We start from the raw sequence: 25133 nt of genomic DNA on the forward strand, positions 1-25133 counted from the left end.
TGTTGAAATTAAAGAATTACAACAGCGAGGTTTTAATATTTTACTAGACACTGAAACAATTATGTCAGATTTTGAATCCTTGAATGAGCTATCACGCTTGGGGAAGAACAATGTCCCTGCTCGTTATAGGTTCATTAAGGGTTTGCAAGATCGTGTTTACAGATCACTTGCCGGGATAACTGAAAATCAGGTATCTGAATTTATTCCACTGTGCCGTGCAGTTGAGAAGATTCGTCTTGGATTGTCACAAGAGTATGAGACTCGAAAATTAATTAGCACCAGGGTGAGACGGTTAAAAGGTTATATAAAGAATCTAGACACGGAAATGCCTTGCATTTCTGACAAAAATACTAGTGTTTCTGACTACGAGGCCGACAAGGAAGTATAAACCGCATAGCGTGTGACTCACAGCACAAAGTGAAAGTAGAACCTGAGAACGCTAGCGCCCCCCCCCCCCCCCGCTTGGAGTGTAAAGCACATTTCCACGGGTAAAAAAAAAAGTGTATTATTTTTTTTGCCCTTGGAAACTCAAAGAGTTTCTCAAGTGAAGGGCGCTTTCAGATTTTCAGGATTTGCTTAAGCGTTTCAACATCAATACAGGAATGAGAATAGTTCATAATCTGTTCTCGTTGACACCAAACTATGATCATATGATTTTGCTGTAGCTCTGTTAATTGTGACGGAGTTAACAAGAAGTCTTCGTCACCATACACGTCAATAACTATTTTAACGGGGAAATACTGTTCTGGGAATGTCTGTATTTGAAATGCGGTTTTTATTGCCTCGTAAAGAATTTGCTTATCATGAATATGAACTCGTGCATGAATGTACTCGGGTTGATACATTATACACAACCGTTTTTTTTTAAATGCGTGCTAGCACTTTCAACGATAACTTATGCTGGTTTTGATAGGGTATTTGCACGATAAAATGACGAAAATGGATCAGTGCAGAAAAAAAAACTATTATAAATATTATGGATCCCTTGACTTAGGACTTCACCAGTAAGTTTATATTAACAGTCTCGTCACGCAGGTCCAACAAATTCCCCCTCTGGTCGGTGAGTTTGAAATTTATCGTTGACAACCACGGGTTATGACACCGTAGATAGACCGGATTGATTGGTTCTTGCACAATCAGAAAACCAGGGGGGTCTCTTGGTGTGAACGTATACAGGATAAACCCCTGTTGTGCCGTCGTAGTATCTGATGCGCTGTAACTGCCATCGATGACGTCACATACAAGATTGACCGCAATAACATCTGTGATATTTACGATCCCGGGTGAGATGTGTCTGCCATCGGATGCTGTACTGTTGTCGTGCTTGAGAATAACAGGTTGTGGTTTTATTCGTTCGTACGCGGCAAGAATATCTTCGAAAGATTGATCGATGAGATCAGAGACTGATTTTCTCAGCTCGGGCACGTTATATCCAGGAAATTTAAAATCTGAAATATCATTCACTTGAATACCATATTTAATTGCAAAATCTGCTCTGGCTATCTGTCTATAATTATCATCGATATAGTCTTTAAGATCCAGTAAAGCCTGAATTATTCTTAGATTTATAGTTTCCATGGCCGATGCGAGTTTGTTTAGTTTTTCTATGGTTGTGATAATATTATCACGCGGACTTGTTAAATCAGAAATATAATCTTGGAAATATACTCGCAGGAGTTGTAGCTGTTGTTTATGTACTAGATTGATCGGAATAAATAATTCAGATTCTATATCATCTAGACGGTAAACACGGAGCTCCTGCCCCCCCTTAACACGTGGAGCTTCTATACTCCAAGTATCGGGCATTAAAGTACTTTTTCTTGCTAGTAATTGATCTGCAAGGAGTAAATAATAATTGTACTCGAGGTCGTGTAGTGCTTCTTTATAGGTCATAAAATCCGATTTTTCAGGTTTTGGTGGACGAGGTTTAACCTCGGGGGCCTTTGGCCATCCTAATAATGTTCGGATTGAGCTGTTATAAATATCCACGGCGTATCCTGGCGTTGAGATTTCAATGACCGCAGACAGCGTTGGTTCATGAGCTGTTATAGATATTTTGGCTTCCTTGCCGGTGATTCGTTTTATTTGGCGTTGTATCTCATTATTGATTTCTTCGATCTGATAACTCCCAGTGGGAAGTGTAATTGTATTCCAGTCAAGTTCACCCTGTTCGCCGGAGTCGGCTTTGCTTTTCCCGAACACGAATTAATTATTTGGCTGCAGACCACCAAATGATGCCGACCTAACATTGGGCCAGCTGTGATACACACTGAGCTTTGCTAACGCGATTTCACTCACTGGAATTGGAGTTCGAAAATTAATACCGAATTCTGGTGTCGTCGAGGACACTGAGATCATTGTGGTCCTTACCGGTGTTGTGTTTGTGACTATTTGTTGAAGCAGTTCTATTGACATTATTTATTTGTTTAGTTTTCAAATAGTCATTGTACGCATCTGACATTAGTTTGAATTCAGAATCTGATATCGTAGCGTCGCTACTTTGCACGTCTAACGATGATGATATCAGCGATGATAATTTCTGATATGCGGTCGTGGCTGTATTTAATTTTGTCGTGTAATCGTGTAATTTTGTGTTAGCACATGATGATATTTTTTTTGCTATGATGCCGAAAACTCCAGCTGTTGTTGTGGCCGCGGAAACACAGATCGTGGCGGCGACTGCTGCAGTTACCGGAGTGACCGCTGATAGTATTGCTCCGGCAGATGCAACAACGGCAGATACTGAATAAACCATAATATCCAGCACTGTTATGCGGCGCTTGTATTTTTTTACTTTTTGACTAGTTACTTCGATGACAGTTTTTAACTCAGATTGCCACTCACGGACTTGATTGTATCGATATTGTTGAGCATCTGGCGTCGTTGACATTATTCAATTACGCGGTAACCAATTGAGGCGTTGCAGCGACGAATTCCAAACAAAACCAGTAAGATGTTGCTGTTAAACTATCGTCCTCGGCTTCAAGCATAAATGTTTCCTCGGTTCCGCTGTTTAGTATTACAGTGCAAACCCCGGAATACTTATCGGTGGAATGTCTCCAAGGATATGTTGTGAAGATTTCAAATTTAGCGGCTGAAAACACAGACAACCTGTAAACACCGGTGGCTGTTGCTGTATATTTGATAGTGTTATTTTGTCGTGACCATGTTGCGAATCCCGATGATACCGTGAATACGATGTTGGTGATATGCCCCGGAGTAACTCCAGTGGGAACTTTAATCAAACTGGTTTTGTTAACGATATCAGGAATACCCGATACGATATCCTGCTGTGTTTGTTTGATCGTGTTAATGTCGGTCTTTACATCAGCGAGTTTTACATCGACGACTGGAGGAGTCCCAAAGAACTTATCCACGACCTCATCAGTTTTTACGAAGTTTCTTCGAAATCTTGTAAACGCGCTCACGTGAACATCATGCTCTGCACGCAGCGTATTTAGTTTACCGTTGACGATGTCCACGTATTGTTTGTTTGACGCATCCTGGTCGGATTCGGGATTCGCTAACGCGGTTATTTTGTTGCCGCTCATGCTGAGTTCGCCTGTCATCGTGTCACCGGCTTTTTTCACACATTTATCAACACCTTTATCAATACTGTCTTTGATGCTTGCGATTGATATATTCGAGTCCTTGATCCGGCCGCCATCACTAAATGCAACGAAGTTATCCTTGGTAGCTCCAAGAACTCTGCGAATTATATCATTCCACTTAATGTTGCTCGTTCTTAGTTTTCCTTGCCTGTCTTGGAAAATAGCAACTTCATCTGGGTCAACTCCAGCTATATTCAAAAGATTATCGACTTCATCTTTGGTCGCATATTTTGAGAGATCAGCATCTGTGCTTGGTTTACCTCCTCGTGTGAAAGGTCTTCCGTAAATATCCACCATTATTCTTATTGCTGTTTTTCAAATGCTAGCATTTCTCGATGCGGTATATTCATACACTACTTTATGAGGAGGAGTTGCTGGATTTCTTGAGATTGCATCAAGAACATTTAAAACCTCCCTCCCACAAATGGGCGGATCAATTAATGTTTGTGTTGGTAACGTCGACTGCCACACTGGAACATTAGAAAATCTGCTGACATACTTGAGAAACTCAACTGGCGGTGCTAAACCGTACGAATCAAAATAGATAATTCCACGTGGATCGATCGCGTAAGCAACCCAGTGAGTTCCCGGACCATCTTTGTTGTCGAGATTGATAATGCCAGTTTCTGGATTATTCGGTCGTTGCGGTAATTGATCTCGCATAAATACGCCTCTGAAATGTTTTACACGCAATTTTTTAACAGCATCGAGTAAATCAAAATTGCTCAACGGCGTTAGAATTTTTTTGGATACCATGATGGTGGAGTTCCTGGTAGTCTTAGACCGCGTCCCTTTTTTTTCTTGTATCCTTTTCCCGTTGCCTTTTTTAGTGCCATTCCAGCTGCAGTTCCAACTGCACCGAGTGCTGCGGCTTTTGCTACGGCTGGTGCTGCCGCGGCAATCAACGCCGGTATTGCTGCGAGAAGAGGAAATATTCCACCGGTTTTAGTCATGTCCTTGATAGCTGCAGCAGAGAAATCAAGTCGGACACCGGTTTTTGCTGTTAGTGCCTTATTAAAATGTTTAAGCTGAGTATTAGTCAACGACAATTTGTTTGGACCACCAGTAATCTGATCTCGTTTTAGTGTTATTGATGTCCCGCACGTGCTTGCGTTCTTTGATTGCAATTTCTTCGTTTGACCGGAAGTCAAGGTGACATTAACATGACTGTATGACATTATATCCTAAGTTTGATTTTAATTGCGTTACATATTCTCGATTGGAGCGTCGATGACCCTCATTCGTCCGCCAACACCTTCAAGCAGCATTGCTTTATCGGAGAGTATGACAGCAATCGCTCTGTAACCACCAGCAGGAACACCTACACGAGCTCGGAAATGTAGGTCGACAACAGATTGTTTAACCAGATCAAGATGTTCCAGCGAAAAGTAATAAATCGGATATAAACTCATAAAGTCTCGCTGTGATATTTGCAGGCCAGTGTCTACATTAAGGTCGCGCCCCATAAATGACATCAGACGATGATACGCGCGTGCGACACGATGATGTTCGAAATCTATTAATATATCCTCAGATGGCTCCTGATGCCCATTTATTCTCAACGAAACTTCAGAAACTCCAAGTGTATCAAATACCATTGGATTTCTTTCCTGGCTATCTGTTCTAGCACGGTATTGAAATGCAATGAAAATATGTCGTGGTGCTGATACTCCTTGTTGCGATGATATATGCCATGTAAACAACCCACCATTATCACCCTGAATAACGTCTGTGGTTGTTGTTTTCCAGGATAGCAGTGATTTACCGCCCGTGTCCATGAAAGACAACAGTCGTTGTTCTTCGGTGATTGACGGAGACAACACTGGCATCCACAACCACAGTTTAGTTAGTATTACCTGACCAGGGGCAACAGCAGCATCTCGCCAGATAGCGTCATTATCATCAGGTTTTCGCACAAGTACAACTGTGTGTTTGGCACCGAATATGACCTTGTGGACATCTCTGCAGAATCCAAAGATGTGAGACAATGGAATCACACCTGAGAACTCTTCATCTCCACTTAACATCGATCTACGTGTTGCAAAACCCAAATTAAAATTTTCGTTCATCGATGCAACTGCGTCACCGGCATTATTCATTGTTACATTCCTGTTCTCGGGGCTGTCGGTTATATCCTTTGCAAACATCATTGATGGTCCGGCTGATCTGGTGTAATCATCCGAGTATCTCGCCAACCCGAGAATTGTTGTGGCAACGTCGACGTTATCATGAATTGTTTCAATTTCTTTTCCATCTATCATGTAAATAGCGGATTTAAATAACGCCATGATGCCGTTGTTAACAAATCCAACTCGGTCGCCGATTCCGTAGTTAGTGTTATCATTCTTTAAAAGCCTACCTTCAACTTCGATGAAGGCCTCAGCGGGCAAGAAGTATCTACTTGTATCCTGGACCTGTAGTTCAATTCTTCCGCGTTGGTTAGGATCACGTGCTTCATAAGAATAATATTGAAAATCACGTACAGAATCATCTTTAAGTACTGATTTGGACATATCAAACGCGTCATTGGATTTTCGTGCAAACATTATTATTATTTGTGATGATCTAATTAAAATGTTATCGTCACCGGAAACCACTACCAGCTATCAAATTAGCAGTTACACTATCTTGCAACGCTTTGGAGGTAATTCCTGCTGTTGCGATCTCAGCTAATTTCTGATTTACGGCCTTATTTACTACGCTACTAACATTTGCCGGCATAGCTTCAGTGGATGGTAGTTTTACTGGCACCAACCTCTCGACTGGGTTTTTTTTTCGTATCAGCTGTGCTAGTCGATCCTTGATTGATTGAAATGCTTTCCCGGCAAGACTACCAACAGTGCCAATGGCTTTATCCTTGACAACATCAGCGGCTTTCATCGCGAATTGTTTTGCTAACGGTCCAGCTTTCGGAGCGATTCTTGTGACTAAATCCCTAACAACATCACCGACTCCATCTCCGTAAACAACCTCGTATACTGGTAATCGTGAGTTTACTACTCTGACACTTCTTGGTCTGCGAAAAGAATCGTGTAGTATCATTTTATTTAATTATTGTTTATCTAACTGAATTTGCTAGCAAATTTAATTATTAGTCGCTGTGGTAACCGTCTGCGAGTTCATCAATGAGCCCCCGGTAGATGCTGATATCCATGATGCCACGCTGAAATAGTCTCTGACAGATATCTGCGGCTTCATTTATAATTTCCGGAGAATTGTTTCCGGCACGTCTTCCTCCGATGAGAACTTCCAACCGTGATACATCATCGATGATATTATTAGGGCAGGCAATAAAACCGGATCCTAAACCCTCCCCTGTTGATGGTACAATTCTTGGGGATAAAATGTCTTGAGGCAAACTTTCAGAAGATGTTGTTAAGCTAATTATCGGCGACCTAGTTTGTTTGAATTTTTGGCCCCGCGGACTCCCTTCAGATGCAGCCTCGTATTCACTTAACGGAGTTAGGTCAGGATCTATTGCTCTTCGCCGTGAAGGATATTGTTGTCGTTCTGTGTGTTGCAACGGTGATTTTTCTTCTTGAGGTTGCGATGGTGGAATTTCAAGTTTACGTATAGCATCTACAAGTCTATCGTATTTTGTATCGTCCCTGCTGATTTGTTTTTTATTTTCACGTATACGATACGAATATTTGATAAAATTATCATCTGTCATAGAACCGTGTTCTGGGTTTAAAGACACATCTCTTCTAATCAATCCTAACAGTATTGTCTCAGGTAATTTCTCTTCTGGTACATTTTTAAGAAGTTCAATATAATCCGGCGTAAATCTTTTGGCGGGGTCAGTAATTCTCCCTGTTACTCGCTTACCAGCAGGTACTGACACAACAACTTCATCGGGTGGAGGCGGGGGTTTAAGTCCAGCTGAAATATCCTGTAAAATTTTCCTTTGCTCTATTAAAGCCTCTTTGGTAACAGCTGCGGATTTTTCAGTAGCTTTGGTCACGGGTTTAAATAATTCCTCCGTAGTCTCTGCAAAGCCTTCCCGTGCTTGCTGTCTTAGTTGTAATTTTTGTCTGACACTATCACGGACAGGAAGAAATTTCTGAATTGCTTCGAGACGTTCTCGAGCTAATCTAGTCGTATGTGCTTCTCCAATATTTGCCATTATTTATTTGTCAATGATTTAATTCCGCTAACATAAAAATGTTTTTCCTTGGAAACTCATTTCCCAGAGCAGCAGAGGGGATGGACCCGACCCATGGATTTTTCAATAACGACCCCGCCACGGAAACTGTTTCAGATTTATTGAAGTAACCCAAGTTGTCAGTGCAAACTCAACGAGTTTGTCCCTGGAAACTCTTCGAGTTTTCGGGGGACATTTTTTTTTGTCCTGTATTCTGAATAGAAGGGTTTATTTCGTCGAAATAAGCCCTCTATCGAGGAATAGTTTCCTGGAGGGGTTTATTGTGCAAAAAGTTTCGGTCTGTACAGCCCCTCTGCTGCTGCTAATGTCATAAGGCCTGGATTGTTGCGATATGGCGATATGCTAATAGTCTTTTGAGATATCACAATGATAATTCTAAAATGGCCTTAACTGTAGTCAAGATAATTCGAAAATAATGTTTGTGTGTGATTTGGATTGTTAACTTAGCTTAAACAATTTGAGTCATATCGCTACGTGGTCTGTAGCGTGGCAGTTTATTGTGCTTCCTAGCACTGTGGCATCATGTCCTATCCAGTCACATCATCCTGTTACCAGGCTGAACAATCCTAACATTCACCTCTTAATGATGATCGACTAGTGAGGGAGCTGCCTGTATCATGTCTATTAGTCTTTCGTATGACTCAACTTGGGTTCGAACCCGCAACCTCCCGCATCAGAGGCGGATATTTTAACCGCTTAACCTGCCTTAGTAGTTTCACAATTAACGATTTAGTCCAAGACGTATTAATGAGCACTTTGCAATTCAAGAGAATAATAGTAATACTAATAAAAAAAAACGCCCAAATTGATAACCAACACAACAATAACTAATTTCAATATTGATTTTACAATAGGAATGACTAATCTTTCAAGTATGCATCGTCGATATAAAAAGTAAAAATCAATAATAGAGCCAGGATGTAGGTCAGTCTCCTCTCTAAAACATTGATCATTGTCAGCACGTTTAGGAATTTCCAACTGAAAAACTATTATCCTACTTTCACGCTGAAGTTACCATTAATAATGATCTGAATAATTAATCTATTATGATATAAAAATATTACCTGTGTATTATGTTGTTTACAAAATAAATGTCACTGGTCATATAGGACATTAACTTGAATTTAGATTAAGGTAAATTATAATGCAGATACATGTATATATATATATATATATATATATATATATATATATATATATATATATATATATATATATATATATATATATATATATATATAATATTATTAAGAAAAGCCAACATACAATGCAAATTAAGCGTACATAAAAGAGAGTCAGGCAGAGAAAGCTAGACCGAGATAGAGAGACCAAGAGTACGAGATGGAGAGAGTTTACGTGAGCAAACATGTCATTTCCTAGCTACAACTCAATTTAAGGAAACGTTCATATACCAGTTCAGTTGGTGATGTATGGAACAGTGGAAAACCATCTAAACGCATGTGCAATGAAGCAAATAAAACTAATTAAACACAGAGATATATCCGTGCAATAACTCATTGGTAAATTATTTTACTCGAATTAGATAATGTTTTCAGTTTATTTTATACCGTTACCAGTGGGGACATAAACCAAGGTAATAATGTCTTGCTTTTGATCATTTCGTCCGAGGCCGTTAATAGGATAATTTCATGTTGAAACAAACTCATAACGATGATCTTCTCCCACACAAGACAAAACATACTTTAGTAAAAACCTACCATATCCAATCTCTGCCTCACACACATACAGCAACGTTTCTAGACAGCATTCTAAATTAACGTCTTGTGACATGAAGGATCAAAGGAGGATATTAATAATGTAGTGGTAAACAAGGAATAGATTTATAATGCAGCTGTAAACAAAGTGGATACCATGACATAGATAGAAAGAATGTAGAAAGTTATATATATATATATATATATATATATATATATATATATATATATATATATATATATATATATATATATATATATATATATATAATATATGTATAGTATGTACGCTGTATCAATGATATACCACGAGATGTATACATTTTTCATTAAAAGGAAACGAGGCTTGCCCGAGTTTCCTTTTAATGAAAAATGTATACAACGAGTGGTATATCATTGATACAGCGTATATACTATACATATATTTTATTTAAACCACATCAAAGTTTTCATTTTATATGGGAGATAAAACTGACGGCCACAAACAGCGCACTTTAGAGGAGTGAACTCTTCACAACCCCTCGCGTGTATGTACGCTCAAAAAAGTTCTGTAGTTATTCATAATTTCCTGTACACTTCATTCATATTAATTTATATATGTTTCCTTTAGCAACATTAATGAAATGAAAACACAAGGCTGATAGTTAACATTCAAAATATTTTTAATAATGTGCATGCAAACGTTGAATTTGCAGAGTTCGTTGTCATGAACAGTAACAGTGCGGCCATTTGCATCGATAGCAACCGTACGATTCGAGCCTGAAATGTCAAAATAATGAAGGAACAATAGGTAATTAAACAATTTAACCTTAACCACATTTCATTTATATCGTTTATGTCCATATTTCGTTATTTCTACTGACTGTCAGTATCACTTTCAATAATTCTCCTATGTTTCCGCTGTGTGGGCCCTGTTTGAGAATTCGCCTGTTGAAAGTTGACCCAGTTAGGGATCTCGTTCATGTTTTCCGTTAGGTTCATAACAAACATATTTTGTACGGTGATGTTTGATCCATAGAATGGGTTGCTGATAATCTTATTCTGCTGAATATTACACGTTTGGGAACTTGATATACTGCAGTCTGCAGCTGTGCAGCTGGAAATTTCTTTGTTGTGGGGGTGGGGGTTAGCATCATCATTACTTGGGTGGCCGGTGTTGCTCAGGTAATTGGAGTACGTCTGTTGTTGTTTTTCACTGTTTGAGTAGCTGTTTATAGACTGCACGTTTCTGTGGCCAGAAATTTGCATGATATCAGTTGGGGGAATGTTTTTGTCTCTTAACTTCTGAATTAAGTACTTGCGGCTACTTGTGTTTGTTAATTTCTTTCTTTCTGTAATATTTGCCTTCTCTTTCATTTTTTTATGATGCTTCCAAGTTTCCTAAATAATTTTGGGTTTGTTGCTGAGATTTGCATAGTGTTGGGCGCAATATAGAAAGGATCTTCACGTTGACAAAAGTCTGCTGGTCTTAGCTCAGCATACCGTTTGTAGATTGCAAGTGGATCTCTCTCTTTGTTGTTTTTGTTTTCAATCATCTTAGGATTAATATCCCTGATGTCCTTGACATTGTCTCCTGTTCTTGTTTTAGTCTGCCTTTCATTGAGTTCAAGATATGCAAGGCCATTCACATTTTTCTTTAGTGTAACATCCCCCCATTTCAGATTGTAATGTTCAGTCACTCCCCTCAAACCAAAATGTACAGAGTTGTTAAACCACAATGTGTTAACAATGGCTTCAGGTGTTTCCATCCCCATTAGTTTTTTACTATACAAGGCATTTATTTCTTCATCTGTGATTGGTTGACTCCGATTGGGTTTATTTCCTTTTCCTTTATATTTTAAATCTTTTTGCTTAGCCCGAAGAGCTTCCCGTGTTAATGCAAAATTTTTGTCTGTTCCTCTCATGATTGTACTTGCATATTTCTTGATTTTAAGGTGGCGATCAATGGAGCTGATGATGCTTCTTAAGCTGTTCGGTTCAAACTCAGATCCATCTTTTCTCCTAACAATGAGTATAAAACAAGCCAGGTGCTGATCCAATTCAGATGGGTTTATCTTGTCTAACTTTCTTAATTCAATTTTTGACTGCAAGAATTCTGTCACTAGCCTTACATCAAAAAGTGTCTTTTTTAAAGTGTTTGCATTCTGCTTACTTTCTATAAATTTCAGTATATCATCAGGCTCATAGTGTACAAATCTGTCTTCCCTAACACAATGATCATTTTCATTTACAAATGTCTCAGCCATGTCTCTATCAAACTCTCAAATTAACTCACAGTTTAGTAAATTAAATGTTGCTTCTTGATCTTGCTCCTTATCTGATGTCATTGTTTTCTTTTTTCCACAGAGTTGCAGTGTTTGATGTTTGCCAGAGGGAGAGACTTGAAACAGCAGTGTTGACAGAGATGACAGCAGACGACACAGGGTGGAGCTCAATAATATTTATTTCCTTAATTGAGTATTGTTGTTTTTTTATATAAAAATGTTAGTTTCTATAAAATATTTTACAAGAAAACCATTATCTTGTTATTTTTTCCTTTTTAAATGTAATATTACAAGAAATTCACATCCATGTTTAGAGAGTATAATAGCTATAAAAACATCTTCATTATGCGTATTCATACGCCATGGGCAAATCACAATTTGATATACCAGTACTGTTGGTATATCAAGTTGCTTTATACCAACACTTGAAAGGCCATGTTATTTTTAATGGATGTGATATATATATATATATATATATATATATATATATATATATATATATATATATATATATATATATATATATATATACGTACATACATACATACATACATACATATACCTGTCTGTGTGTGTGTGTTTAAGTATGATATGTATTAATGTATCCAAATATAAAAAGCCATTGATATAAATGAAACAAATACATAATCAATTATAAAGTGTTAATGTAGCAGCACTTTATTCAAATAAGATATACATTTTTAAGCCAACACTGAGGTTTTAGGTTTATTTTTTACCTATTTGTCAAATATGTTTTTCTCATTGTCTTATTCATTTAGATAAGCAAACTGCTTGATTATGTTGTAGTGCTAAATTCTTATTTATTATGCATCTTCATATTTGGGGCGAGTGGGTGGAAGGTAGTAGTTGCTCTAACAATTACTCTTTATACAAATAAAGGTCTTTATTAGCCCGTTAAATCTTTCCTAATCTTTGTGATTTAACATGTAGCAAGAACCTGTGTTGAGTAACATGACTAGTATTACTAAGTATATGTATTTGATTGCCTTAATATCACTTTCCCTACTTAAACGGGGTTAGGTTGACAGTTATAATTGTATGTACGTATATGTATATATGTGTGTGTATGTATGTATGTGCATGGTTGTATGTGTGTATCAAAATAAATATGTATGTATGTATGTATGTATGTATGTATGTATGTATGTATTGTCATTAAAGCGAATAATCGTCCCCACATTTATCTTTGTATGTGTACATGTATGCATTTAGTTGCACAACGTTGCACCATAACTCGCACTCATATTGTTTTGTAAAATATGTTTGAATCCAACACTAAAGCGTATGGTATGATTATCATACATATTGAGATTCTCAACTCGCAATTGATCATAGCAAATCATTACAATTATCTAGGTTTACTTTATGTATTTGTGTATATGTGTGTATTTGAATACTGTAGTCAGTACCGGTCTAGAAATTTTTTTGGTGGACATCTTTCTGACATGTAGTAAATCGCTTATGTTTTTCTTAATATCGATGTAATATTTTTAAAAAATCTGGTTGCATGTCTAGTATGATGAATTTATACTTGTATATTGAAAATGGATAGCACAACATAAAAATACTATCTGCCAACTATTGGGAATTTGGAGACTCTGAAAAATGTAAGGAAGTTTTTGATTATCTTAGATAGAAACAGTGTAATATATATTTGTTACAAGATAAATATTTTACAGAGGATAAAGACTCGTATGTTAGAGCACAATGGGGTTATGAATGTATTATACTTTGTTACTGATCGAACTCTGATTGAGCTTGTATTGTACTGAATAACAACGCTGAGTATGATATAAAGGAATGTAAAAAGGATACTGATGGAAATTTGATAGCATTAGATATTTTAAATGGTGAAAAGAATTTCACTTTAATTCATGAATATGGGCCAAATATTGATATCCCATAATTTTATCATAATATAAATGATATTATATATGAATGTCAAAATGAGTTATTTATTATATGTGGTGAATTTAACTTGGTTCAAGATCCAGAATTAGATTCATATAATTATAGGAATGCAAATAACCATAATGCTATAAAATAATCTTTTGGCATTTTGGATCCATTTAAAGTATTGAATTTAGGATTAAAGAGATATACATGAAGAAAAAACGTCCTCTGAATCAACGGAGATTGGTTTCCTTATTGTGTCAGAATCTCTTATGCCAAATGTGGGGAAAAGTGACAATTGATCCAAGCTGATCAGACCACTCCATGGTAACATTGCATTTGAATTCAAATAACTTCATTAGAGGTAAAGGTATGTGGAAGTGTAATAACAATTTTCTGTTTGATAAAACTATATTGATGAAAGACACAATAGCAAGAAAGAATAAAATTACAATATGATGCCACTGATAATGATGGAAATATTGACAATATATTGAATTCAGATCTAAGTTCGAATATATCAGATTCGTTATTTCTAGATACATTGCTGATGGAAATCCATGGGAAAACTATTACATGTACTTCCTATAGAAAGAAATCTAAATTAAAACATAAAATAAAACTTGTGCAGCAAATACAGTCCGTGGAGATTGGTTAAATAGGATCTTATGATTCAGAAATATTGGAGTCTAAGAATAAGGAGCTTCAAAGTTTAAGAAAAGAAAAGTTTCAAGGAAGTATTATTAGATCCAGAGTAAAATGAATAGAAGAGGGCGAGAATCCATCCATATAATTTTACCGTCTAGAACACAGAAACTATGTGAATAGTACAATCACAAACTTAATTACAGATGAAAATGAAATCATTAATGGTCAATTTCATATACCAGGAAAGCAAAAGAGCATTATAATAACCCGCATAATGAGGAAAAAGAGGTAGATGATATGGACTTATAGGACCTTCTCAAAATCTCACATTTGTATTCTTAACCAAGAGCCATCTATACGATTAGAAGGAAAAGCTAAAAAAAAGTATTGGCTTGTTTAAAAAGTATGAAAAAGAGCAAAAGCACGGGATCAAATGGTTTCACTGCTGAACTTTTTGAAGTCTTTTGGATTGACGTTGGGAAATTTGTAGTTAGAAAAATCAATAAGGCATACGAAACTGGATCATTTTCAACTGTTTAGACTAGGTATTATAACTTGCATACCCAAAGAGGATGAACCTAAGCCGTGCCTGATGAACTGGCGTTCAATTCCTTCACTTAATGTTGTAAAAAAACTAGCATCAAAATGTATTGCCAAAAGAATTAAGTCAGTACTGAATGAAATAATATCTGAGGATCAAGCTGGTTTTGTACAAGGAAGACACATTGGTAAAAATACAAGAATTGATTATGGTATTATGCACATTACAGAAGAGTTGCAAATTCCGGGTCTATTACTATTAATTGATTTTGAAAAGGCATTTGATTGTATTTAACGGAAATTTATTCATAATGCTGTTACTTTTTTAATCTTGGACCAAGTATAGGGCACTGAACTAAAACTTTGTATTGCAATATCTCATCGGCAGTTTCACAAAATGGCTTTCTTTCAGAATTTTTCAAAATGTTCAGAGGTTGTCGGCAGGGTGATCCAATATCCCCATATCTCTTCTTATTATGTGCAGCAATATTGTATATGCTATTAAAGAGTAATACAAAATAAAGGTATCAAGTTAAGGGGTAAAGAACATTAAGTGTCACAGTTTGAATATGACGATACTTTTAATCTTGATGACACTTTAGAATCATTGGAATCAACTGTTGAAGTATTGAGTAGTCTTTGCAAGGATATCAGGACAGAAACTAAACATTGCCAACATTAAAGCAGTTTGGATAGGAAACAAGAAACAAATGCAGAAACATTTCATCACAGGTAAAATTTGCAATGGGTGACTGAATTCACTTCACTGGGCATAAAGTTTTCGATGTATTGGGATACAATTGTAAAGTGAATTTTGAAAATAAAACAGATATGATTAAAACTTGCTTAAATCATTGGGAGAAGCGAACTTTAACACCAATTGGTGCAATAACAGTTCTGAAAAAATTAATTATTCCAAAGCTTAATCATTTGTTCATCTCATTACCAAATCCTCCGCAAAAGTGTGTCAGAGAATTAAATGAATCATATTTCACGTTTATATGGAACTCAAAAGAGAACAAAGTTAAAAGGTAGGTTATGATTCAAACTTTTCTAAAATTGGCTTGGCGATGACATATATTGATACATTTATATTAGCTTTGAAAATAACATGAATTCGTAGAATTCTTCTACCTCACAGAAAATTGGTCAATTTATTTTTGAATATGAAACCTACGAGATTAGAAACTTGATTATACTAGGAGATAAAAATGTGGTTACTTTATCTAAAAAGACAAACATGCATTATGGCGTGATGTTTTACTTGCAGGGAATTTGTTACTAAATAAAAATATACCAAGGACAAAAGAAGATATTATGAAAACACGTTTATGGATGAACTGCCTTACAAGGGTGAACAAGGTACCCATTTTCTATAGGAAATGGTTTGTACATAATGTAATCTATATTAGTGATATACTCACAAATCAGGGAACTATGATCGACTTTGAAAACGTTAAAGCTAGATATGGTATCAATACAAATGTCCTTGCCTTTCAGGGAATGTGTAAAGTCCTTGTGTAAAAGTTACTTTGGGTAAATCGACACTGATCAACAATTTATCCCTTTCCATTTAGAAACTGTATTTCATAACAATAAAGAACGTAAAGACTATTTTAAAATTAACATTTAAAACAAGGATTTTTAAGCCAACTAGTGAAACTAAATGGAATGAAATTTTCAATATGAATAATAGGATATGGCCTGACATATATAGTAAATTTTTTAAAATAACAAGAAACTCAAATTACACTGGTTCAATTTCATGTTACTCATAGATATTTACCAATAACGTCGTTTCTATAGAAAATAAACTTATCTGGTACTGATAAATGTAATTTTTGTAAAAATACCCTTGAAACAGTACTGCATTTGTTTTGGAAATGTAATGTGATAATCAAGCTGTGGAATGAAGTGATACTGTCACAGAATAAGGCAAGAAATAACTTGGTTTCGCCTTAGAACGATTTGATCATTTTCGTCGTACCTGCGTACAGCCTTACCTAGGGTGGATAATTGTTTTTCTAGGTAAGCAACTGAACTAGTATGTATCTCGTCGTAGATCGTTTGCGGTGAGTGACACTAAAAGCACGGTATGCCATGGTAGTCTTACCAACACTCAATCGCCTGTAGAATTAAGGCAAATTTGTTTTCTAACTGACACACTGGTGTTTGGATCTTGTCAAGGAGTGAACGTTCTTCATTTTTGTTCTCCAACCATAGGGGTAAGTATTACATTTGTATTTTATTTGATATGTGAACCATATTCAGTTTTTAATGTTGTATGGTGAAATGATGCCTTTGCTACTACGCGGATTCGAAACGTTGTGAACTTTGAATTGTTGCAAATTGCTATTAGGGGTTTAATTTAGTAGCGTGTATCTATAGATTTTAATTCTGTACCTGTTATTATAACCAGTTTGGTTTTATTGTAGCTGTCTGTACCTGTCGGTACCTGTCTGTACGTATGTTTATATGTATGTCTGTGCGCACGGTGGATCCATGAAGGGGGGGTGGAGCCAAAATAAGCGGGCCAACCTAATTTAGGAGAACTGTGTGATGTCGGTGCATATGTGTGTGAGGGTTTATCATACTGTCTGTCTGGCCGTCTGTGTGTCTATCTGGATATTGAAAATGATGTAACCGTCAAGCCATGCAAAGATAAAACCGCTAATATGTAAACTTGTGCGCATGGTGGATCCATAAAGGGTGTGTGCGGCTGATACAAGTATGGGCCAACCCTAAGAATTCGGGAGAAGAGTGGTTTTGTCAGTGGACACATTTGCAAGTTTGTACAAATATTTATGAATCATACGGCCGTACAAATGACCGAGTCATATGTTTGTTTCAATTTATTGTTGTTGCAACTGAGTTCAATTGGGTCATTTCGATTACATGAGATTATTTGAATCTCAGTTTCATTACATGAAATTACATGAGATTATGTGAATCTCACTTTCATCACAGGAGATTATTTGCATCTTTTTTCCTTCCATGAGATTATTTGAAACTCACTTTCTTTACATGATATTCCATGAGATTATTTGAATCTTATTTTCATTCCATGAGATTATTCGAATCATATTTTCGTTCTATGAGATTATTTGAATCTCACTTTCATTACACGAGATTACATAAGGTTATTTGAATCTTATAATCATTACCTAAGATTATACTAATCTTGCTGTTATACATTTAAATACATGAATCATCTTTTGGTTTCCTATTTGTGAATGTTAGGATAAAGCAATTGAATGAGACGTATGTTGGGACATTGTGTTGTGTTGTCATTTGATCCAAGCATCAATTCAGGTCTATCCTGTCACAGGTACATAGGGACGAAATAACAATTTATTAATTCTTGGTGTTATAGGCTTGCTATAAATGTGCTTGAATACGGTACAGATCGATACGTTGCAGATCCACAAATGCATCAGATAGTGGATTGATCGATAACCAGGCCTCTGCGTGTGGATGTTTATACTTGACTCTTACTTTATAAATCCGCGCTGTTTCTTATTCGTAATCGGAGTTGCCGGTGAGATTCGTTTAAAAATAATTTTACAATGGTTTTACCCGGTTCCGTCATTATTGTTCGTTGCACCTTTTCATTAAAAAACTTCAGTAAAACGGATGGCTAGTAAACAGCTGCTCAATGTTAAATACCTGCATGCATCGTCTTTACTGTACTGGTTAAGTAACCTTGTAAGGGTCTTTGTCCAAACGTAGCGTGATATGGATTCTAATTCTTTCATTTCGCTTAACAGTAACAAATCGATCTGAGTTCATCTATGCAGTTTATTTTGGGATAATACAAGAGGATAAAACCTTTGCCATATTTTCTACGTGATTGTCTAATGTGCCAATATGCATACACAAATTTGATTTCATATATTTGTGATTGTTGTGATTTGCACAAACATACTCAGCAGCTTCAGTAGCAGATGCAAGATGATGACGGCGGTTTTCTTCATGCCCACCTAATATCATAAAGATGTCCGTTCTTTTTGCACCTCTTGGTATTCGGATATTATGCTCAAGTCCATTTTCGTTTTGTTTGTTATGCTGTTCTTTTCTTAGCAATTGTAAGACAATCGTGTGTGTTTGATAGTATTCACAATGAGATAATCTTTCCCAAAGTTCTTATTTTCCAAGGAAGACAGGTTTGTCATTATTACGACAAAAGGCCATGTAAATGTATATGTAAGCGTGCATCGAATTGGTGCAAACATATCTACAGTTCAGATGTATCCATGTCTTCGCTGTACCTTCGTCGCTTTTTCTATCACCTTCACAGCACCAAGTCGTGGATAGGCGGTCAGGTAGCCAATTAGGTAATCAAGTCAATTACGCAAATTTATGGTAACTCGAAGTTTTAATTCGGGTTTTCGCAACAAAATAAATGGATCTTAATTATTGTCAGAATCAAAATTATTTGCGGACGTGTATAAAATAAATGTCAGTGCTCTAACAGCCCAAATCAACTCAAATGAACGTTACGCCAAAATATTGCGCCAACCCGAGATGGGTCACATCCCGCTTGCTGGAATCCAATAACATTTTTAGAGCGCTTGTAAATGTCCTTAATCATATTTGCTCCGTTGCTTTCACTAATAGCATCCCAAAAATGATGTCGGTGTTTGCGTCGCTGTTCTTATGACCCTTTATAAAACATTTTGACTGTCCACCAAAGAGCAATAAGCTCGGGTGCCATACGTATATTAATGACCCAAAAGCACTTGTTTACTTAACCTGTCCTTGGATAATCGTATCATTACACCTACAACAAGCGTAACTGAAATTATGAAACCTTTTAGTCTTAATTGGCGAGTTATTCCTCCTTGTGGGTTATTTTTCATGCACAATATTCAGCGGATTATTTTTCTTTATATTTTGTCCATAAATCTCTCCTAGATTATTTCGCTCCTTTTCTAAAGCAACTCCCAAGTGAGTGTTATCAATGTGTTGCACTTTGTCTCTGAAAACTCACATAACATATTTTGTGCCTTGTTGATACATCTTTTTGTTGCATTCAATCGATAAAGTGTACTCTGTTTATCCGTGACACTTTTGATATTCAAGTCGCTTGCTAAATTGTTAAAATCCTTCATAAATTCCATTAAAATAATTTGAGAATTGATCTGATTTATTGTAATTTATATACCAAAGTAATTTCTTTAATTAAAAATATTTTTCGTCTAAGTTCTACTTCTTTGAATAAGATGTTTTAATTTATTAGCACACAACTAATTATATGTATGGTCCAAGTAAGTTTTGTCTGACCAATCGATGTGTGCAGTCTAGATCAGTAATATATAGTATTTAAAGATTATTTATGTAACGTATCCATCAATAATATCGAATGTGCAATCACCAAATTGACTTTCATTTTTTTCAACACTTCACCGACGAAAACTAACTTGTCGTTTGTAATCCCACTATCAATGCTGTGTTGAAATGCTGAATGAAAATTTCATATTTAACGTCAAGAAATTGCCCAGAGAAACACGTGATAGCCCCTGTCATAATGGATGCAACATTGCAAGATATTCAATTTGACTATTTCTAGCACTGTCAACAAAAATATTTTTGATTATCTTACAAGGTTAGCACATTTTGTAATAACTGGTGCAAATTTAACTTGTATATCATAATTATGTTTTCAATATTCTTGGTACGCCGCTTCTAATCTAAACCAAAACAGCTTATGTCTCCATATTTAGAGATGACCTGCTTGATTTATACCACCAAATGCTTCTGAGCTATTTATATCACTTGCACAGCTAATAACCGAGGCCTGGGTATCGACCAAAACACAAGCTGCTGCCATAGAAAAATCATTTACTTTGCACAGGTCTGTATTGTAAAACAAGCAAGTAACAACAAGGAATAATAAATTGAAATGTTGTCCCTTTGGATCTCTTTGAGAACTGGAGTCATTTTTAGAATCTCCCCTCAAGACTGGTGACTTTCGTGGATAATAAAATTTCTAAACCTGCATGGGTTGCATATTGGCAAATTATCATTGGGGTAGCTGCTAGAACGGATATCAAGATCCCAGAGAATCTAGAGGTGCAAAAGAAACACTTTGCTACTACTTCGTAGATTGATTCAAAACTATCATCGATATCAATTATGTTTAAGGAACCAACACATCTTGTGAACACGACAACGCTTGGTTTGATAATTCAAACACTGCAAAGACCTTTTGATTACATAATCAATAATAATGAAAAATGTTGATAGCTTATGATCAAAGTGACATCATAAAACTCCATTCGATCGGTTTGGTTTATCGTTCAACTTTGTATTAATCCAATCAACTTCAGACAGTGGTCTCATCGTAAACGTTTGGAAAGTATTAAATATTTTAAGTGATTTTGTCCTTAATTTTCCAGTGTACTCAATGTCTGTTCCGACTTTTAATATTGTCATTCTTTTTTAGACTTGTGTTATTGTTCTGGGTTTAAGACCATTTTTAAGCTCACGATACGCTGTACATGGCTGCCAGTATAACTGGTGAAGGAAGAACGTGACATATCCACATATGTTTTTAATCTTCTTTTCAGATAGTACTTAATGCACGTGTAACGTAATGGTTCAGTAAGGTATGGCATGTTTACTTGTATTTGAACACTTTGTTTCGGCGTCCAGCTGTTCATCAGTCAGTTATTTCTTGAAATATTCTTCTAATGTGCAATTGGTATCACTGCTGTCATGTTTATTCTTTATAATTTAATCGTAATTTATCCATCTAATGCTAAATGTATTGGCTTGTGCCCCAGCCATGTGCACGTCACATATAACTATCCAATATGCATAGCGTCTTAGATTAGTTTATAATAACATCGATTCCACGTAATGTTCTCTTAAAAAGATAGACGAAGTGTATCAACAATATTTGCATATTGTTACTCTTATCCTATATGGAATCACAAAAAGTTTAGATTCTTAGCTAATCATATTTTCATGATTCCGCACTGCCCAATAAATGTGTAGGTATTCGTATTCAGTCCTTCCATGCAAAGTATTTATGTGTTCAGGTACGTGCGTAAATCTGAATCCTTCATGTACAGTATGACATAGATAGATGGAGCTTGCGTAAATGATAGTCGTATTGGCGTAGCGTGTGCAAACTCCACTGGGATGTTTGGTTCGCTCTCTTTCTGATTGGACTAGAATGGAAGGGATAATTTTATATAAATGCGAGAGAAATAAAATTCAAAATAGTTAATTTTGGGTGTGTGAGAATTAGCAAGGGTGTTCAACGACAAAAATGTCAACACACATCAGATTAGAACCTCTGGTTCATACTCCTGGGTATTTTATTGCTATCCACCCTGGTAGACAGCCGCGTAGACATGACGTATAAACTATGCAGATTTCAATTTTCCAACCATACATATTGTTACTGAGAATGAAAAGGCAAATTTATATATGGAAGATGCATTCACCCCGAATCCCACCCTACTCAGATGGACTTAACCCTTGGGTTATAACTTGGAAGATGTTAAGATAACAATGTATAAAAACTTACTGGACACGAACTAACATATTTGTGTCTATATTCAACTGAAGTTTGACTTAGCGATGATTTTATTCCCAGACGGAGTCCTAGCTTGGACGCTATAAAGACCCCGAGGATACCACCAATTCCATACACATTGCGTATCACTGGACTAATGCACACACACGACTGATAATTGCCCGAATGGCATTTCTTACCTGTGAGGCGGAAGCTTCGAAGGGGACGTCTAAATGTGACACAGACGGAGTCCGTGTTTTACCAACATAAATGTCAAGTTACTGCATACAAGGAATAATGTTTGAAGATGAACACATTTGTCATATCCACACACTATGGTGCAGGTCCTAGTGTTACATATAGTGCTAAATATACTTCTATAATGTCTAGAGATAGGGAAATATATGCATGTATACATACATTTTGGGACGATTGCAGTTCCTTTGTATTCCCTTTAACCCTTATATTATATATGATGTATTCAATGGCAATATAAGGCAATTGTAACCTATTTCAACATACCACATAAATTGCATGTCTTCCTGCAAAAGTTCGTAGCAGCTGGTAGATCAACGCAGATCAAGGTTGCAATGTCTGGATTATTGCAATTAAAGTTGGCTGAGTCCACACAGATATCTGTAAACAAGGTTATGAATTAGTTCAGACTATTTTCCGATGGTGTTAGTATGTACTGTATAATAAATAGTACTAAAACTAAATATTTAAAATACAGTAACAAGTGCCAGCAAGCGCTACAAGTGAATTGTTGAACAGCACAATACAAAATATAAAGTTATTTGCTTTCCTGAGAAAAAATGTCATAATAGACCAACATATTAACAAGATAAGACACATATAAGATGCTCGTCGACCAAATGGATATCACTACTCACTTACTTTCTACTTAATATCTCTCACTTTTCTTGCGCTCATCCATTCAAATGTCAAGATATGCACAGTCTTTACTTAAGATTTACTCATCAGAACATTTAAAGTGCAGCTAAACCAAGTAAAGATGACTCTGTTAGATCTCTTCCATCAATTATGCAGGTATTATCAGCATGCCCCTTATTGACCCAATTCACTCAGTCTCTTGTAACAAACATACATATATTAAAATGTACTCTTTGTATAAACGTTTTCTTCATTGCTGGTGGGTATTTTGTGGCTGCAGGAAGTAGCTAAAATACTTACACATTTGCTAAATATACTTCTATCTCTGATCAATGTTCTGATGGCGTGTACAGTCTGGGAAAACACGCACTGAGAATGCGCAAGGAAATCTTATGAAGTTGACATATTTTTCAAAATCGGTAAGATCAACAAACGAAATGATATTAGTTAATGCTGGTTGAGTCTTCACAGATATATAAACGAGTAACACAATTAATCCAAGTTAGTTCTGCCTATATCCTAATTACGTTATTAAACGAAAGATTTGTAATAAGGCAACAAGTGCCAAGTTACAAGATAATTACACTGGACAACAAATTTTTACAAAAGTCATGTTACTGAAATAAAATTAGTCAATTCTTATCAATTTTTATGTGCTGAACACGAATATGACAGTCAAATTGCAAAATTGGCTCTAGTTTTTTTGTAATCTGCAAGAAATTAATGTTTACATAACGAAATGCATTCCAATAGTAAAAGGTCAACTGTAATAGCCTACCTATAAAAAATCAAGTCATTGACTACATCTTAGATTTCTTCGCCTGTCTCTTGTACAGCTGTTCGGGAGCATCTCTGAGGAGTGTCCAGCAGTAGTCAGCCAGCATTGTAGTGGACCATTTTCCCTGGTATCTTTGTTCCATTGTTGCGATATCTTGATGAAAACGTTCGCCGTGTTCATCACTAACAATACCACAGTTGCTAGGAAAGAAATCCAAATGGGAATGAAGGAAGTGAATCTTTAGAGACATATTGCAGCCAAGTTTCTTATACTTCATCAACATGTCTTCTACTAGTTCCTTATAGTTTTCTGCCCTAACATTTCCGAGGAAGTTTGTAGAAACTAGGCGAAAAGCATTCCATGCTTGTTTCGCGTCACCTTCCAGCAAGTTGTTGAACCGGTCATCTTTGAAAAGCTCTCGAATCTGAGGACCCACAAAAACTCCCTCTTTAATCTTTGCTTCGCTGAGTCGAGGGAATTTTTCATGCAGGTATCGGAATGCTGGCAAAGTCCGGTCAATGGCTTTCACGAAGTTCTTCATCAAACCTAGTTTGATGTGAAGGGGTGGTAGCAAGATTTTCTGAGCCTCAACCAGAGCTGGGTGTTGGATATTCTTCTCTCCAATGGCTACATTCTGCCTGTGAGTCCATTCCTTCCTCATGTAGTGCATTTCCCTTGCTCGGCTATCCCACTCGCATAAGAAACACATGTATTTTGTATATCCTTGCTGCAGTCCCATTAAAAGGGCAACTACCTTCAAATCACCACAGAGGTGCCAACTGTACTTGTTATACTCAATGGAATTCAGTAGCTGCCTTAAGTTATCGTATGTCTCTTTCATGTGGACAGCATACGCTACTGGAATAGATGGAAGAATGTTTCCATTGTGCAAAAGCACAGCCTTGAGACTCAGTTTCGAAGAGTCCACAAATAGTCTCCATTCTTGTGGGTCATGAGTGATTTTTAAAGCATTCATGAGGCCCTCAATATCGGAACAGAATATCAGATTACTTTCCTTTCTGAAGAAAGGCTCCAATTGCTGGTGGCGCTTTCGATATGCAGTAATTGTGACATCTTCT

The 25133-nt window shown here is 36.4% G+C and overlaps 1 protein-coding gene and 1 long non-coding RNA gene across 2 annotated transcripts in view; one reads left to right on the forward strand and one right to left on the reverse strand.

Annotated features, from left to right (window-relative positions):
• LOC149796008 (apolipoprotein(a)-like) overlaps positions 1-25133 on the reverse strand; it is a 176572-nt gene that overhangs the window by 14875 nt on the left and 136564 nt on the right. The window contains exon 37 of the mRNA XM_089963911.1: positions 22905-23018. Coding sequence (XP_089820037.1) covers positions 22905-23018 — 114 coding nt within the window. The remainder of the gene's footprint in view (positions 1-22904; positions 23019-25133) is intronic.
• LOC149796009 (uncharacterized) lies at positions 10106-12005 on the forward strand. The gene is made up of 2 exons (XR_016422159.1): positions 10106-10281; positions 11838-12005. It is a non-coding gene; the product is annotated as an uncharacterized LOC149796009 (long non-coding RNA).

This window comes from Sinohyriopsis cumingii, chromosome 7 (genome assembly GCF_028554795.1).
Source record: "Sinohyriopsis cumingii isolate HCF-2022 chromosome 7, ASM2855479v2, whole genome shotgun sequence".
Taxonomy (NCBI): domain Eukaryota; kingdom Metazoa; phylum Mollusca; class Bivalvia; order Unionida; family Unionidae; genus Sinohyriopsis; species Sinohyriopsis cumingii.